At 37.1% G+C, this 20119-nt stretch overlaps 1 protein-coding gene across 3 annotated transcripts in view; it reads left to right on the top strand.

Annotated features, from left to right (window-relative positions):
- gpc6a (glypican 6a) overlaps positions 1 to 20119 on the top strand; it is a 155682-nt gene that overhangs the window by 106247 nt on the left and 29316 nt on the right. For all 3 annotated transcript variants that reach the window (XM_075450630.1, XM_075450550.1, XM_075450499.1), the window contains exons 5-6: positions 15347 to 15477; positions 19534 to 19677. In XM_075450630.1, the coding sequence (XP_075306745.1) occupies positions 15347 to 15477; positions 19534 to 19677 (275 nt within the window). The remainder of the gene's footprint in view (positions 1 to 15346; positions 15478 to 19533; positions 19678 to 20119) is intronic.

Raw genomic sequence — 20119 nt, 5'->3', positions numbered from 1 at the left:
AGTGTAAGTGACCCTCATTGATTTTATATGTTCATTTCTTTTTAATTGCATGGATTAAGTTCTCATGTAACTGAAGCTCCCCACAATCCCCAAGTTCATGAGAATTTATTTCTCAACTCTGAAGAACTGATACCAGTGAGATTATAAAGATGAACCCTGTGTAAATTACAGAAATATCTTGCCAGAAACTGGCAAAAGCTGTTCACATTCAGTTTAACTAAATAGTGAAGCCTTTAATGTGTCTTCTCCCACTGTCTTTAGCATCTGGCAAGAAACGTTCTCATTAACTGAACTAGTTAATGAGTATTACTGTTTGAAGAGCCCTCCACCACGACCTTAAGTAGTGAGGCCAGACTTATAGGCTACGATTTAGATTCCTTAAACAGTCAAATGTGGCCCCAATTCGATTTTTTTTTTTTGCTCATATGTGACTCAGATCTGATTTTTTTTATTGACAGTGTGAGCACACCTCACATGGAATCCAATTTCATCAATTCTGATTTGGACCACTTCAGTATGTGGTCATAAATTGGGTACAGATTGGATTTTTTGCAATGCATCCTCAGTCTGTATGAATCGAGATTCATGTAAATTCGATTTCTACAGATTTCATGCAACTTCTACATCACTCTCGATCAACATTTGTCACAATTCTGCATAGGCAGAAGTCACTACATGTCTACATGTCTGTCTGTCTTTTTTAAACATGATGGATGAGAGCACAGACTTTGGCCAGCGGAAGTGCTGGAGTTAAGCATTTGGGGGCATAATTCCCGTATCTATTGATGTCTTATTTATTTGTCATTTTTGTTGTTTTCTTGTGCACCTTTAAGTATAGTGAACCATTCATACTGAAATCTGCTATTGGCCATATTAAAAAGGGTTACGTGAACAGGCCAACAAAAAAGCAGATCTGAGCAGTAAATCGGAAGGGAGCATTAAGAACTGCAGTCTGAACGTAGTCATAGACATAATGACACTCACAGCGACTGATTATTGAACATGATGGTCTAAATAACAGACTTGTCAGAAACAAATAAGCAAGCTTGTGGGTTTCTGCCTTTCAGAGAGCTCAAGGATGACTCTCTTGGCCAAGTGGAAGTGCTCTCCTCAACATCAAATACCAAATTAGCTTTTTTTTCCCCCAACTGATAGCGGTTGTATAGATGCTCCTTGTTACACTCTGCATTTCCACAGCTGATGGCCAACTCTGTTTTATATATTGATTTCATTGCAGCATCATAAATGGCCACTCTAAACGCCCCCTTATCTTAAAGACTTTTCTTAATGTTTCCTTATCGAAAAGACATATTGTTACGCATTGTTCAGTTTTACAGAATTATACTTGTTGATATAATTGTGCTTTTGCCTAGTCAGATTGCACGTATAAAAGAACTTTGAAAGTTTGAAATTTTCTTAAAATGCACTTAAAGCGGCAGTCGGCAACTTTTTTTTAGTCATATTAGCTTGAACTGTCATGGGATTCTGGAAGTAGAATATTAAATAGGCTGTTTAGGAAAAATAACGAAATCTGTAGCTCCCTCTGAAGCCTGTAATCATGCTTACAAAAACCGAGCTCTCCCGGCTGTTTTTAACCAATCAAGTTAGGGTGGAGGAATCCTACCTGTCAATCACAGCTTGTGCACACGCTGCTGAGCGTGAGTCTGCCCCAGCTTGTGTGCGCTCACACTGGTGTGAACTCACGTGCACAACCTCGTCCACAGAGGGGGAGGGGTTTGGGGGGCGATTCGGAGCTTGTTAGAGGTTGGGGGAGGGACCTGAAAGTTGTGTCAGTTCGAATTTTCCGACTTTAGACTCGCAATTTTGAAAACCTGCCGACTGCGGCTTTAATGTTTTTTTGCCAAAATATGAGACGACTTATAGAGTCTCAAGAATGTACAGTTAACATGAAACTATTGGCAGTGAGCTCATTGTTTAAGAAGGATTGAAAATTGGGGAAACAGCTTGTCTGGCTGTCTAAAAATATCTGCCAGGCAGCATTACTAAAGTTCAAGATGAACACATTAGATCTTATTTATTTAATCCATAGAATAACAGCACTTCATGCTATGCTCAGCTACATGCTGACTCATTGCAGTTGTATGTAAGGAAGATCCCAACCTCAGTCTCCTTGCATATCTTTTTTCAAAAGTACATAGTAAAGATATGCATGAAATGTGCTGAGAGAGCAGGCCAAGATTCGAACAAGGAACTGAAAAGTGCATTCACCTAACCATTCATTTATCAATTTTCCAAAAATAATTTCTTTGATCTTGCTGACATGCATATACCAAAGCTATGATTTAATTTCACTGCTCTGTTTTAATCTCTAGGCAGCTGCAGGGCTGCGTCTTGACTGTAACATGCTTGAAACACTGTGATGGACTGGCAATCTGTCCAGAGGGTTCCCTGCCTCTCACCCAATGACAGCTGGGATAGCCCTCCCGACAGATATAGTTTATGAGTCTAAAGAAGAGCTTGAATAAGCATATATACTGTATATCCCAGCATATATTGTATATCTTGAAATCAGTAAAACTGAAAAAAAGAGAAACTATCAAGAATTCACTCCAGCTGTAAGTACTTGGGAGACATTTTTTGGAGACTCCCCAAAGATGCATATTTTTGCAAGGTAGTGAGATTCCTCCAAATGATTCAGCACTTGCAGCTGTACACTAGAAAATATGTCATTGGAAACTAACTGATGTCTTTTAGCTAATAGTTTTGGCCGAGTAAAACAGGGCTGTTTAAGTGGGAGAGAGATGAATTGAGGTTAGTGAGCTTTTGAACACAAATGTAACTTGAACCGCTTTGAAATAGATTGACATAGGCAAAGAATGTACATTTCTTGAGAAGAACATTAAGTTATTGGTCAAATAATGGGTTATTGACTTGGTCTATTAGGATATTGTAGATATGCCTGACACAATTATTTCAGCTGGCTGTGATAATTTTGCACGTTCATAATGATCTATATGTACTTAGGATATATATTTAGAGAATTTATCTGAATATATTTTGTTCTCCATTTACTCAGTGTTTTCCACATCTTGAAAACAGTTGGACATGTTGCTCTTTTAGTGACATCATGTTGCTGCAACCTTATTTCTTCTATGGTTAAATGACACTCAAAAGAGAATCCCTTCCAACTGCTTATCTTGGGTCACTCTTTAACCCAAATGCAAAAAGAGAGCAAAATAACTTGCAGGAGGCAATTTTTAAGATTGAATCCAACACTGCATGCAGTTCACCAAACTTGAAAAGACTGCTATAACCGGAGCAAAGAAATAGAAATAGAAAAATACTTTATTCATCCCCCCATGGGGGGAAATTCAAATTAGTCAAGTAGCTCGAAAAATTATTAATATTTACAATGATTGTATATTAACAACAACAATAATAATACAAATTCTAATAAAAATACTACTACTAACTAATAATAATAATAATAATAAATGACTAAATAAATCAATTTAAAAAATCAATCAATCATTTTGAGAAGAACTCAAAAGAATACAAAAGAACCGTATTATTGTTTACTTGATATCTCCCCTCTACACTTTTGAGACCAATGTATTTAAGGCTAAAACAATTTTGGTTGTTATCTATATGTTAACATATTTTTTCACAATGAATAATTCCTTGTGCTTTGTTTCAAGTATTGTTAAACTATTATTTGACTTAGGTCAAAGAGGTTAAAGAGTCATGATGTGTTTAAAATTTTAATTTTAAGACAAATTGTTATGTCATTTAAAATTAAATTTTTGTAACAATACTGTTAATCACTTACAGAAGCAAGCTGATTTTAACTTTACTTTTGAACTGATAAACTACATGAGAAATTTTATATAGTTTGTCATTCTGTATCTCGGCTCAAAAATTTAACTGCACTGTAATGCAGTGACATAATGTGTTTGTAATCTCTTTTTGCATGCCTGTGTGTTCCCATTAACTGAGCCCTTCAAAGAAAGGTCAGCGTCCTCTGTGGTCTGTTGGGACAAAAGTTAATCCATCACTTTATCCCTGTTAGTCTCTGTAGGGCACTCATGGGGTATATAGGATGTTTAGTAATCATCTGCAGGCTCCCTTGTTCTTTGTTGATTCTACAAGGCGTATTCCCCCAGTTTGCCATTGCACCCTTTAATATGGCTGGACTTTAAAAAGCAGATAAGAACTATTTTTTTGCAGGCACCCCACTTGTGAATTTTTGGCAGCTCCTAAGAAACACTTATTATATGCTGTACTAGACAGCACAAAATAAATAAAGTGTGACAGTAGCACCAAATAACACATCAAAGGGCTATATGGTTGTGTTTGAGAAAAAAGAGTAGAGTTTTTTTTTTCTTTAAGTTTGTCAAAATAGCAAGGAAACTATGACAAGGAACTATGTCCCTGAGCATGTGCAGTGACACGATGATGCCTCCCTGATATGGAGGTTCTCTCCAGATTGAAGCTGAAGTTGTCAGAGTTTTTATATAATATAACCTTCCAACATCTTTATGGTAACTGCATACCAAAACTGGCTATTTCACACAGCTGGTTGTGTGACTTCTAGATCATTGGTCTGCCAAATAATGACTAAGAGAGCAGCAAGCGCAACTCAATACCTATGAAAAAGGTAACACAGGTGCATGGTCTTATATAATGATAACTTGTACAGAATACCAGCACTCACTGACATATTGTCAAGTTTAATAAGGGGCAAGAGTGAATACGAATGAATTTCAGCAAGAAGGGTACAGCAGTTGATGAATCTTTCCTTGTTTCTCACAGAAAATATTAAATCAATGATATCGTTGGGTTTTGCTCCTGTAAAATTTCAGCCATCTTTGCTTAAATTGTTATGTTATTGTCTTTTTTGAATCTTTTTCCTCTTCATAGTAAATAATATCCTTTATAAAAATCACATTAGTCTCCTTTAGTGTTATGGTAACAACTCTATTTAGAGTGAAAAGTAAAAACATGACATGGATGGTGTACCCTTTTAATTCCAGTGTTTAAAGGGTACACCAGTCCTGACCTGTGTTGACTATAGTATGATTTTTTTTGTCCACCATGGACAAAGTTGCTACGACTTAATGCAACTGTAAGCACTTTTAGAGAGTAATTTAGTTTTAACAATACTGGAGACATCTTTAAGGAACTGAATTGAACTCTAATGGAGTTTAAGTAACTCTGCAGATTGTGCTGTGTACTGTATCTTTACTTCATTAGAGAAACAGATCTAATTTATGCACTGATAATCTAATCTAGTTGTCGAATTTAAAACACTGTTAACATCGCTGAGTTCCTGCATGTGAAGAAACGCCACAGTTGGTTTTAGAAACTGCCAGAGACAAACGTCTCTGGCAGTTTGTGAAAAGTGTGTTAAGTTTCTATTGTTAGATGCACTTTGTCTCTATGCTGACATTTTTTCTGCATAACAGATAGTGTAACAAAAAGTTAATCCTTTCATTTTCATCATTGTAACTCTAAATCTTTGGGCAGATTTGTATTTATGGGCACAGGGTAGCAGTTTTCATTGTGTTGTGTTAATCATTTTCCCTACAGCAGAATTATTCCTCAGTTGATTTGTATCAGTGCTGTAAAGGCAACTTCGGCAACGTCAACCCGATAACAAATGATAACTGAAATTTATACTAGAGGACATTTCTCTTGTACTGAGTTGCAATGACTAGGCTTGATTGATTTTAAAATAACCTTAAAAAGAGAATCACTGCTTTGTTTAAAGTTGAAGTACTCAATGTGAAAATCTTTTTTTTTCCAGCATGTTTTTAAGAAATACATGAAGGAAAAGATTATGTGGTTTATTTGGAATAGGGATATGTCTTTTGATCTTAAAGACCACGGGCCAGATGCATAAAACCCGGTGTACATTCATGGCTAAAGACAGTGTGCAAATGTATTTCTTTCTACAAATTTCCAAAGCTGTGTGTATGTATGATCTCTTTTCTATGTCTCTGTCAATGAAAAACCATGCAAATGCACAAGCCAGAATTCTACCCCCACTTTTAGCCATGAATGAGTGTGTTCACTCCACTAATTTAACATTTGCATATCAACCCATTGTTTGTACAACAACTGAATTAGCATGATGATGAAAGCAACAGCAGAGAAGGAGCACAGTTTTACCAAATATAAAACTGAGACACTCATTAGTGAAGCAGAGAAAAAGAAAATGTGGTCATCTCAGTTCTGTAATCACAAAAAATAAAAACTGCTGAATTAAAAAAGTAATATGCAAACAGCTCTGCTAATTCAGAGCAAAAGAGGCTGCAGACCACTGTTGTGCATGAACGCGTTGGAATGAGTGTTTTTAACGGACGGACATGGATTGAGCGCAGCTCTCTGAGCATGAACAGCGTTCTTGTCAACAGTAAATGTCATGAATTGTACCTGCATGCATCCTATGGGTGTGCACCCCAGCAGGGGATGATTACTCCACCAGGCAAAGTGTTGATTTCCATTTATACAACTAATGCAACTGCATTAGGACAATGCAGATGTATAGTTACAGATGTGTAGAACTACGCAGCACCACTCCCGCAGTAGACCGCAGATAATAACTGACAAAAAATTGGAGAAGACCTATAAAGGAGTTAGTGAGGCCTGCCATCTGTATCTGAATATGTTATAGCTGACTTTGCACAGCAGGGAGCCAGAGGAGAATACCTGTAAAGTAGGTTTGACTTAATTTGGTTTTAAGCGCGAACTGTGCTGCACACTGACTCTGTCCTCGCCTGTCCTGCGCTGCACTAAGTATGATTTTGCCTGAGGTGGAGCTCCCACAACAGATTTGGTCAAAAAGCTGTAGGTCTATATCCTTAGTTTCATTCAGGTGTATTTGGCTGTCAGCTTATGTTAGTGTAATATTAATTGCGAAAGCATTTGTCCCTAGCCCGCTGCTTGCTAAAATGCTTTGGATGCATTGTGATGGGTAGGGGTCGCTTTGACCTTACTGTTGTGGAGCACAGTGCTGGTTCCTTATTCCACTGGCACCAGAGTACAGTTTAAAAAGATATTAATTCAGTTGATTTATCATGAAAATGAATTGTTGAGCTCTGCAGTTTATGATCATTTAGAGCCACTTATGTTTTATTAAATTTGACAGAAGCAGAATTATCATGACAAGAGTGATTTAATGAATGTGACTTGAGGTCAAAGTTGTTGTATTTAAATCTGCAAAAATGACTGTCAAAGCTTAAATGTGTTCTGTCGAACTCAGTCAAATAAACAAGGCAAATAGACAAATGCAGAAACGTGCATGATGGACATGGCCCCTCTGTTCCAGTACTTCAGTGAACTCTATAACACTCAGCTCATAAAAAAGTGAGAAATGAACGCAAACTTATTCATTTAAGGATTGTGAACTTAGTTAATCATTTCAAATGGTGAACTATGAACTTTAACTAATTCAGTGGGCTGACCTTACACAACAGAGGTAAAAAGACATTTACAGACCATAAACCACTGACCAAAACAGGCATCAGTTTACAGCACATCGGTGCAACGGTGGAGGACTGACAAATCCTATTTTATCTTCCACGGATGAATGCACAGCTTGTACAGTCAACAGTCTAGGTGGAGATGATCAGGAGGGAGACACAGAAGTAGAGATGGAGCATGGTATGTTTGCTGTTTCCTTAAACAGCCCTGTGGAGCCTATGAGAAAACCGTGTGCCAGAAAATTCAGACAGATCTTTAGATATTTGTTTCCTTTTTAAAGTCTCATTAGAGAGGTCTTTCACTGCCATTACGCAATACATACAGCAGCAGTTATTCTTAGCACCCACATTTACTGTAAATAAGAGTGTATTGTGTGCATGCATAATTTATGCATCTGACCCCAGGTCATATAAGATGAATGTGAACAACCTGATTGCGCCATTTCTATGGGTTTACACATTTAGCTTTACACTAGTCCTCACTTTGACTCCAGAGCAGTCATGCTTGGTCCACTTGTCCAATTTTGTGTGTCTGTTACATCTTTTTTTCCTTCTTTTTTGAAAACCCCTTTTGGCCAGTCTGACTTTCGTGGTGTGAAACAGTCAGATATTTTACTCAAATGACATCTGAGAGTGATGCCAATGACAGCAATTCAACTAAAAGAGAAATAATTACTGACAACCCCAACTCAAGATAGAGCTTTCACCTACACGGTCCTTGAAAAATATATAATTTTATCATAGATTACGAAAGCCAATAATGTGTCGCAGTCAGTACAATTAGAAATGAGGTGAAGAGGGTCTCAGTTGCCAATGGGTGAGATCCTTGATAGATAGCCGACCTATCAGAGAGACAAATCAGACAATTAACCTAACATTCATGTTTTTGGACTGTTGGAGGAAGCTATAGTATCCATGAACTGTTGCATGCGCAAACTCTACACAGAAAGGCCCCTACCCTGATTTCAAAAGGGAGCCTTCTTGCTGTGAACCAACAGTGCCAACCGATTCACCACCACTACATATATCATCGGTATGCTATGCAGTATTTTAGAATATTATATCTACAATGGGAAGAAATTTACAAGCTCTTAAATGATAAAGTAGCTGCTCATAACTGCAGTAGTGTTTGGCAGAGAATGGCATCATTGTGGTCATACTTATTGATCTTCCCTGCACATCTCACCACATCAAAGTTGGATTGACTGCAATGAGAAAAGTAAAAGAAGTCAATTTGTTGAACCAATGACATGGGAAACCTGCAGAAATACAGTACCTGTTAAAGTGAATTAAAGAAATAAATAATTCTGCTCATGAGCAAGACTGGCCTTTAATTCTTTCCCAACATTTGGTAACATATTCACAGATGTATGACTGCTTTGTCTTCCAAGGGACTCTGCAGGTCATTGTTGGACCTTCTCCATATTCCACGGGGAGAGACAAAATCTGAGTATTCCATTAGAAAAGTATGCAGCCTGAAGAAAAAACTTTTTTATTTTTGTAAAGCTGTCAGCATGCAGCCAGTAACAACCATTACAACGCAGCACAGGGTTCAACTCAGTGGATAATCAAATGAATGGTACTACAAATCAACCTGTGATTTTTTTAATGCGCAAAGAAACAATGATTTTTAGTCATGACATGCTGCTGATGCCTCTAGATCAATATCAGATAATGGCAGCAACAAATAAATCTATTTATTATGTAAAATGGTCTGTTGGGCTGCACAACAGAAATGCCAGGGGGGATTGAATCCCAGCAGGGGCCTTTCTGTGTGGAATTTGCATGTTCTTCTTGTGCATGCTTTGTTTCTCTCCGGGTACTCCGGGTTTCTCTCACAGTCATAAATCAAGCATGTTAGGTTAATTGGTTATTCTACAGTGACCCTGGGAGTTGGCCCTGTGACGGACCAGCAACCTGTCCAGATTGTACTCTGACTCTTGCTTCATGGCAGCTGGGATAGGCTCTGTGGTGTAAATAAAATAGAAATAGAATAGAAAATACTTTATTCATCCCCCATGGGGGAAATTCAAATTGTCATGCAGCTCAATTAAAATATTTACAATGATTGTATAATAGAACAAAAACAATAATAAATAAATAAATTAATGAATGAATTTGACAAGAACATGTTAGCTGTCACTGTTAAAAAGCCATATGGCTGTGGGGACAAAGGACCTCCTGAACCTCTCAGGATGCTGTGGAGGGGATGTGTATTGTTCACCATCATAGAATATAACTTTATAAGTTATATTATACATATACGTAATATGTATATGTATGTATATACACACACACATATATATATATATATATATATATATATATATTAAATCAGTTTTTCCCATAAAAATTTAAATGACCAAAGCTAACGTCGTGATGGATTCTCTTTGAGACAGATATTATTCAATATATTTTTACCAAAGAAACAAACAAACAGCGCTGTCAGTGGGAAAATACTTCCTTAATTCATAATATACTTGATGTTTTCCTAGAAATAGAAGGTATGTATTTAATGTCATCAGACATGAGCCAAACTTGTGATTGTACATGGTAAAGCCCATCTGAGTATCAAAGAGACAGCTGTCTCGGTGCCAAGGAACTGTTAGACTGGCTTGAAAACACAGAAAACAAAAAAACGTGGAAAAGTTGTTGTATAATCGACTGTACCAACAAATTCAGAATGTAGTTCAAGTTTAACTAACTTGCATAAAGTAAATAGCAGAGAGAAAAATGGATTGCTGTAATTAATTGAAACAATAGGAATTCAGGCTGTTATCCTACATACTCCAGACATTCATCTCTCAGGATTTCCTTCATTAATATTTGTATTAAAGAGTGTACAAAATATGTACAATATCAGGAGATCTGATTTCTGGCCAGATGTCACAAATTCTTTGATAGGTCCCAAAGATCCTTGTAGAGGCCAACAACCTTTCATTTAAGGTGAGATTCACTTGTTTTACTCCCTTCCCCATAACTAGCAGAAGCAGTGCTTAGTGGTTTTTCCACTCAGAGGGACTTGTCTGTGTTGTCTAGATGGAGGACTGCCACTTCTGTGCGTATGCATTCTCGCCACTGACACTACTGTCCTTACGTGTGTGTGTGAAAAATAGGCACTACGCTGAAACTCATCTCGAGGCTGACTCACCCAGCCAGTGTGCATGCTCTGAGCTGTTTCCAAAGGGGTTGAAACATAAATTGGGACTTTCCGCACATTTGATGCTCAAACCATACCCTGGTGCGAACCTGATTAAATGCCACTGCAGAGAAGAACATTCACTGGTGGCAGATTAGCTGTAACTCATTGTTAATTTGTAAATTTTTATGCATAGCGCAGAGAATTGGAGGACGCAAAGATCCTATTGATAATGTTTGGTGAAAGTTTTCAAAATATCATGTAAATTGTTGTCTTTTTAAAAAAGATTGTATTCTATTTAAATTTTAAGAAAAGCCTTGAATAAATGAGAAAGACGTGCACAACTGATTCAGAACAGGGAAGTGATTCCTCAGAACCTGGCACTAAAGGTCACTTGGCCAATCAAAGAAATAGATTACATCATTGGAAACCTGATAAGCCATGAAGTTAGCATTTTATGCGCTTTGAGTCATTTTAAATTGAACTAATGAGTGTCCTTGTTTGTAATGCCTGTTTTGTCAGTTTGTTACCATGAATGTAACTTTTTGCCCTTTTGATTTTTTTTTTTTTTTTGTCAAGCAGTGCTTTATCTAATTAACTGGATGAGCCACTGGGAGTCATAAGGTAAATACAGTATTGTGCAAAATATGGTGCTCAGCCTTTCAACAATTTTTGATTAAAACAGGTCATCCTCAAGATGCTTCTCATTACCAGTCCATCATTTCTTTTTCCTCTTCTTTTCTTTTCTTAAAGAAAATGTATGTGTCATTTTCAGAAAAGTTATTAAGCATGTGGAGGTAACCCTCCCTCACAGCAATTCACAAGACTGATTCATACTCACAATCCATCAAATAATCATTAAGCTATATGAAAAATAGGTTGTCAAACCTCTACTGAGGATATCATTTAGGTCTTTGAGTCTTTTATGGAAAGAGTAACAGAATTACTGCCCATTTCCCATCTACTCTCACTGAATTCCACTGTGGCCTTTATTGCATGAGCATTAGAGCCACACTCTGATAAACATAGGCAACTGAAGACCTCACGGGACTTGCGTTGGCCCCCTGCGATGACCTCAGGTCAGCCTCTGATGGAAATCTAACCATGCGCCATGGTCCATTTGAGACTCAAGAGTAAACAAACAGGCAAGGTCTTCAAAGGAAAACCAAATAACCCTCTGTGGCTCTGTTCGATCAGCACACTTTAAATTGCAAGCCTGATACACACAACCCAGCACATGTTCATGTGAATGAAAAAATGGAATTCAATATTTAGTGTATGTACTTGACAGAATATTACAGGTTCAGGGAACATTTTGAAAGTGTTGTACAAATGTTTCCTTGAGTAATTTTAATGTATTTCATGTAATACAGGAAATTGAAGAAATTACATTATAATAAATTAGGACAGATTTTATTCCATGGGTGTGCACAGCTGCAAAGCATCCTAATTGGAACAACAAAATCATAAATGAAATATAATAACTATGGTACTAAAGTGCAAATGTTTTCCATCTGTGGAGTCTGAGAAACTGCATATGACCTGTGAGCATGTCTAATTTATTGCATTCAAATTGTCAACACAAAAACAGCCTAACGACACAACTTCAAATTAAAAAGAGTTTTTTTCATTTCAACATAAGAAAGTGTTGGACCAAATGGAGTGTTTGCCTCGGGTTACTGCACCGCATAAAAAGGATTATCAAGCAAAGTAAAGAATTTATGTTTTGAATGCTAATGTAACTGTCAAGTGGAATGCAAATGAAGAAATATTCGACAATGCTAACATTAGATATATTTTTTTCCAGAGGTTTTTTCTGTACTCTCATGTTTTCTGTGGCGTTTAACATCTTTTGTCCATAGTGTGTCCTGTGTGAGCTCAGGATTACTGAACCCATGAGGTTTGTGCTTTCACGACTGGCTAAAAAATACCATGTAATGCTGTTTTATTCCTAAAAAGCACTTGGATTTTCCTGTGCTCACCACGAGTTCTTTCTCAGGCACAATGATTGTTTAATCTGGCCAAATCCAGTTCTAATTCATAATCTCATCAAACCATCATGGTCCAAACATCTGCCTACCAGATTTCAGCAAAATCTGTTGACTTTCTTCATCATGTATGAAGCAAAAAATCTTTTTTGAAGTCTTTGCCAAAGATATGTGTTTTAACTTTAATACTACATTAAAGTACAAAAGTACCAGTCTTACATACTTGATTACAAGTAAATGCACCTACAGTGCATTTCCACTTGGTTTTTGGTGAAGCTGGGTTTGAGTGTAGCTATTGCACAGCTGTGTTGGACTGAGACAGGAACCCTTAAAACTTTTTTTTCATCGTCTATACATCGTCTATAGCTTTATGGAGTAATCTTCATGTTTTAAAAGCACTGCAGCAAGTGCTTTTTCTTCCGTATTGACCTCTTCTCAAACTTACACGCCTCACTCAAGCTGGTGAGCTTAATATCCTTCCCTGTCAATCGTAACAGAGAGGAAAGAGACTTTGTTTCCTTGGTCTTATGACAGCCACTCTGAAAAGCTGGCCTGAGGGCAAGAGCTCAACACATTCAGCAAAAGCTGGTAAGGGCAGTCTCAAAGTTACTTTTTGGGCCTTTATTGTTATTACTTTTGAAAGAGGGGAGAGACAGGAAATCGGGAAAGAGTTTTGGTTTCCAGAAATGTAAAATGGCTAAATGGTTTCCTGACGTTTGGACTCAACTCTATTATAAAGTCGTCATCTTTGACAACAAAACAACAGTGAGTCAGTGATGGTTTGCTATAACTGTAACAGCAACACTTTGAGGAAACACAAGTAATTTTTGATGCTTAAAAATAACCACACCTGAACCACAAGGGTGTCTGATCAGACCTGATTTGAAGGTACTTAAAATTATGCTGATACAGAAGACACTGACAAATGACCTGCTTTTACATTCTTGAATGAGCCCTTCTTGTCCTGATTGAAGTGATCATAACTGCCATTAACAAGCCTTTTATCTGTCAGATTACACATTTAGTAAATTAAGGAATTTCTTCATAAATAATAGCCAGTCTTATCTGACAATATTTTTGAGTTGCCGGATTTTTTCATAAATCTAATTTCTTAATTGCTGCTTTTTATTCACTGAGTAATGTTCGAGGTTATTAAAGTGCTGCAAAACATAATTAAGGTTTTAGGAAATCTTTGCCTCAGCTGTGATAGAGACAGAAATCCCATTTAAACAGTGGTTTTAATGGGAAATATTTCAGCAGGAAGTCTTCATCGAGCTCTCAAATTAAGATGCAAACACATGTGTACCATAAAATATGACTCAAATTGTCTGATGTCTTGTTGAATGAAGGCCGAGGCCAGCAGCAAAATTTACATCAGAAATCCAAACTGAACATCACTGAGATCTAAGATGAAGTATCTGTCATCACAATGTAATGCGTTACAAGAAGGCCAAAAGGTTCTTCACTAAATCGGGATAAAAGTTTACAAAAATGTAGAAGAGGAACATTAGTTTGACCTGCAGAGCTCTGAAAGTCTCTTTGATGGAATGAAGATGCAATGCAACTGTTTGGATACATGATTCGTGGTATGTCAGGTGTGGGAGGGAAAAGAAAAACCACATAGGTAGTTCTGTCTCGTTGTTTGGATGTTTAACAGCTTCAGGAAAAGGTAAACCATGCAAGTGTCCACATGGATCATTTCAAATATCAGGTCTTTTTGAGGAAGAATACGATGCCTTTAGGATTCATGCAGAGATCTCAAGTATGCGTGCAAGTCATTTGCTTGAGGAGTCATACATTTAGTTTGAAAAATTCCTTTGCTGTTTCCTTGTTTAAAAGGAGGAGTTTAAAGAGAATAAAGCCTATCATACAATGGATCGTGCAAGAATATAAGGACTTATCAATATACTGAAATCTATGAGGCAGATGCAAATGTGTCTAAGAAAAAAGGTGCAGTATCAGTTTTAGCCAACTTTGGGGTGGGATCAAGGGTCGTTCCTGAGACTAATCATTAGCGTTTTAAATATTAAAAGTCCAGATCAAAGTGTCCCTGATACCACTATCCATTTATACATTGATAATAAGTGTATTGCAGGATTAAGACTTGAATTATTTAACTGAACTTGTTCTATGTGTCTGATTTCATAACAACATGCAGTCTTTCGCTTTTAATTGATACATAAAGACAAAGTTAAGTATCTGTGTGCTTTACGGAAATTATGTTTGATTAAAATAATTTGGATAACACTTTGTGTCTGAGATGGTAATGCAATTCAATTACTAGCATAGCAAATTGATTCATTAATGTTCTTTAACATTTTTGCATTAGAAATTTGAATATATAGTACAAATAAATCAATGTTGTAATTATCTGTATTCATTAACATGTATACAAATCAAGAAATTGTTTTTCTGTGGAAGCCATTTGTAAGATTAGTGCACTGAAAATTAATATAATTCATACTCTATGTTTTCCATCGTTGTAGAAACGTCACACTTTTTCTGTCTCGTTATCCATTTCTTATCCTGTGGTTGCTAATGAAAGCAAATGAAGGACACCATTCTTTTTGTGTTTGTAAATTATGGTTGTCGAGGCACAAGGGAAGACGGTATTGTTTGTACTTTTTCGGTTCTGAAGAATATAATTAGAAAGGTAGGACTGATGAGCAATCATGTGGCTGTTAACATAATGAAACATGAAATGTGTGCATTTCATCGTGAAATGTAAGTCTTTAACTTCTCTGTACTGATATGTAACCTCTGTGCTATGACAGATGCCATGTTGCTGGTGGCAAACAGACTGGAGGGGCCCTCCAGCATTGAAACAGTTATACAGCCAATCGACATCAAGATCTCTGAGGCTATCATGACTATGCAGGACAACAGCATGCAAGTGTCAGCAAAGGTACTGTATCCTGAAGTAACCTTGTAATTGGTTTCTGATAAATGTTTGCTTTAAAGGTACATTTGAAGAAATTCTGACTTAATTGTTTTTATTTTACGTTTTTTTTTTTGGGCTGCACAGAGGTGTGGTGGTTAGCACTGTCGCCTCAGAGCAAGAGGTTAGAATCCCGACTAATGCCTTTCATTGTGGAGTTTTCATGTTCACCCCGTGCAGTATGGGTTCCCTTCCGGGTAATCCTGCTTCCCCCCACAGACCGAAACATCCATGTTAGGCTGATTGGTAATTCTAAATTGACCATAAGAGTGTGTGTGAGAGTACGTGGTTGTATGTCTCTGTGTGGCCCTGTGATGGATGGGCGACGTTGTACACCGCCCCTCGCCCAATGGCTGAATTGAATTAAGCGGGTATGGGAAAAGGAAGGAATGATTAAAGCTTTTAATTATTATTTTATTGATTAGTGCAAAAGATATAACTCAACATCTAACAGTTTAAATTATCAGTATAATGGCTGGGATATATGATCCAAACTCAGCTTATTGTTATCTTTTTGCAGCAATTTGTTTTCTCATATCTCATGATGCAAGTGAACACACAGTCCTTTCTCACTGACTTATAGAATTTGAATGCCTTATGTTCCTCAAATAAGGGATGAGGCCATTATTTGCTTTGACTGCTTAGGATACTTGGCCTTCATTTCTTATTCTTAGCATTCATAGCATCACCTGCAATATATATATTTTTTTCAATGCCTTAAAGTGAAGTCTGGCACAGCGCACATAAACACTACATGTACGTCACATTAAAGTGAACTATTCATCTAGGAATATCCATAATCTCAATAACTTCTAAATTGTTTTTTTTTTTCCCTCCTATTGAAAAATTCCAACTTTATGGTAGATTTTGGAAAAAGATCACACAGTAGTTGGATTTACAAAGTAATGAATAGGCTAACAAACTGCTAGCTCAACAGTCAAATGGATTGATACAATATGAACACACTCAAGTTAAAGTTTGCAGTTGTACTTTTACTACTGAAATGTACACAGAATGTATGCCTTGTGGTTCATTTTGATCTGTGGATCTTTTCACGACATATTTTGCTAAATTGATTACATACAAGCAGAACAAGCTCAATTTGTCTCTTTCCTTGTATTATTAGTATTTTTCTGTTGTGTTTATTCCATGCACTTATCGAAAAAGCTGAATAAGAAAACTGATATAAGTTGCCTCTCATTACTGCATCCTAGTTTGAACACTAGAGCAGGGGTATTCAACGTTTTTCAGGCCAGGGACCCCCAAACTGATGGAGAGTTGGAGCAGGGACCCCCCTACTATTTATATGGCATACAATTGTGTTTTATATTTAACGGGGCCTAGTGCCGTGTATAAACATAGCTACTCTGTTATTGTACATTCAATACTAAGCTATTCAAATAATACACAGGTTAATATATTCATGTTTTTATTTTAAACATGTGCAAGGTGCCACTGCCATTTATAAACAAACATCTTGCATACAACACTGAGCTATTCAAATAATCCACAGATTTTAACTTTAAACATGCATGTAGATGGGACAATGAATCCTCAAACCATCTGTGGATGGCACACGTTTGCACACAATTTGTGAGAAAAAACTGTTTGAAAAAAAAAAAAAAAAAAAGTTAAAATCGTCTAATCAACCAAAGATTTCGCGACCCCCCTGCTGTACCTCTGCGGACCCCCTGTTGAAGACCTCTGCACTAGAGGACTTTGTCCAAAGATTGAACAGAGTTGCACAGTAAGGAACAGGATAACAAACCCAATGACATAATCTGCAAATGAGGTATCTACATTCAGTTGTTACCGCACACTTTACACTTTCTGCTTTGCATCAAACTAGAATAGCTGCTGAATCTAATCAGATAGAAACCTTCCTGTTTTTAGCAGATTTTTATTGTTACACATGTGCATCCTGGCTTTTATTTTAGGATATACCATTCAATACACATTGTAAATTGTAGCAAAATTGCATATATGTTAAAAGCAATCGTTTTCAAATCGTACAATACCATACAGCTATATTTTTATTAAGTTAATGATCACTTTTTATGAACTGCAACAAAATGTTCCGATTAGACATGTTTTATGTTATCTGCTAGTGATCACTTGTTTCTCTCATATCCAGTATATCAAAGACCTTATTCGCAGTCTGTGGAGGTGTATACACTGGGGGTGCAGGACAGTTCAATGTGCAAGAAACATGCAATATGATGTCTCAAGACTTCAAATAGCTTTGTAATTTTTTTAAATAGCTAACAGCACAACCGTAACACCACAGTGAATCAAAGGCTGGTTTTCCACTTCAGATTTTTATCCTGATTATTTTATGCATTCTGGTCTATTTTCAAGCAGATGTTGCAGAGGCCAGTGTGAATTAGATGTCCCATCCTTTTCCCATATCGAGAAGGCTTCAGTGTGCAACTTAACCCATTGTCTGTGCCCTTGATGCCTCAATCTTGTAAGGTTGTGCTTGGATGACAGATTGGTCGGAGATTACAATTTTCCTTACGTTTCCATTTTAACCAAATGCAATCCTTTCCCAAGTTTTGTGCAATATATCTCAGGCTATATTGATATGTAACTTCTCTACTGCATGGATCAGTTTAAAAGCAGCTTGTGTTGTGTATAAGATACTGGAAATGTAATTATGGTGAGGAATGGATAAATATTAGAGAAAAGACATCCTCTTGCCATGACAGCCACAAAGCACATTAGAGTGCTCCATCACATACTGAACCAGGGGCAAGCAGGCAGGTCAGAGAGGAATGCTAATGAGCTTTGCTGTTTGGGGGGGTGTTGTTTGGGCCCTAAAAGCCTGGGAGACCAAGCCATCTGAAAACAATCTGTTATCGTATTTTTTTTTTTTTTGTTTGTTTATTTGACCTTTATTTAACCAGGAAATAAATACTCTCAAGACTTAAAATGTCTTTTTCAAGAGTGTCCCAGCCAAGATAGGCAGCAGCTCAGGGCAGCACTCTGAAAACAAAATAATGTAGATATGTAGATATCATTTAAGGAAATGATAACACATTAAAACATCAAAAGCTTAAGACACCAAAACCTAATCTAACCTAATATGATCACCATAGTTACTGCATGCTGAATAGGGCAGAATGGTCAATCATAGCATTTACAACCAGACATATCTGCTTCTAATACATTTAAAATTTGCTTAGTTATAGTGACACTGACTCCTTGGGATTCAAGGGATTTAGCCATTTCTTCCCAGCAGAAATATGTTTTCGACATTAAGTCTTGTATGAGCTACACGCTGACTGATGTAGGGTTCAGGTAGTAACAGATCTACACTTTTCTCACTACATAGGAAACAAACTTTACTTTGTATTCCATGTAATTTTAAAATGTTGTCTTGTCAAAATCCAGTGTTTGCCCACGAGTGTAGTGTGTTTCCTTTGAATCAATGAGCAGTGTTCAGTATCAAATGTTTTATGAATATTCATCAACCAGATTGTCTTTTCCGTCAATTCAGAATAACATGAATCCACCTGTCTCGCACGTTAATAATCTCATGCACCTACTGAACACGTAGGAGAAAAACAGGAGATGTCAAATTTACTTTTTCATTTGCAATTTCAAATTAACTTTGTTTTTCTGTAACATTTTCATTGCCATCGTGTTACAACTTGTCGAATGTTGCTTTCTGTTTTCTTTTTTTCTACCGATATCACACCTGCACCTGAAAAAGGAGACTACGGCCACAGACATTAGTTGCAGGCTTTATAGTTTTGTCTGTGGGGGATAATACGACTTTTGTTGGGGAAAAAAATGCTTCTAAGAAATTACCCTGAGTGATAATGCAGCTCGCTGAGAACCTACAGAACTTATTCAGCAGTTTAGTGAGAAAATGTTCACATTTCATGACCATGAAATGTTGTGTTAGTGTAACAAAACAAGACTCTTTTTCCATTCTACGCACTGGTCAGCTTGTGTTCTCTTTTCTATAGTGACTAACACTTCTCTGTGGCAATTGTATCTTCTTTTGTCCTGTTATAGGTTTTTCAAAGCTGTGGCCAACCAAAGCCGTCAGCAAAAGGCAGGTCTGCGCGGGGCATTTCCGACGTGTTCAGTGCCCGCTACAGGCCCTACACCCCCGAACAGAGACCAACCACAGCAGCTGGAACAAGCCTGGATAGACTGGTATGAACAAAGACAAGATCGCAGCACTTACCTCACTAATATGGATATGAAAAAATATACCTTAACATTAGTGCAATAGTGACAACAATTAACCGTAGGATCTAGTGTTAAAGCAAGCTTTTTTTAATCGAGAAGAGTTAAAGGTAATCTCATTTGTATGGAGGAACCAATGCATTCCTTTACCAATGCCCCACTTTACTATTAGTTTTCACAAAATCCAACTGATAGTCTTTGTGTAATCCTACAGGGAAAATAACAGAAAGACCAACAAAAAGATTGAAAAAATCTTTAGAAAATGGTGCTGAACACACGTTCTTTCTCACATATTTCAAATACTCAACTGATTTTTTTTCAGAGCTGCGCAGAAGTGAGTTCTTGATATATCATTGGTAGAGGCAGACTTGGCGGAGGCATGCTGTTCTTAAGGTTGACTTATCGGGGC

Source organism: Odontesthes bonariensis, chromosome 1 (assembly GCF_027942865.1).
Source record: "Odontesthes bonariensis isolate fOdoBon6 chromosome 1, fOdoBon6.hap1, whole genome shotgun sequence".
Classification (NCBI taxonomy): domain Eukaryota; kingdom Metazoa; phylum Chordata; class Actinopteri; order Atheriniformes; family Atherinopsidae; genus Odontesthes; species Odontesthes bonariensis.
The sequence above is the reverse complement of the archived record's forward strand: the minus strand, read 5'-3'. Positions and strand labels throughout refer to the sequence as shown.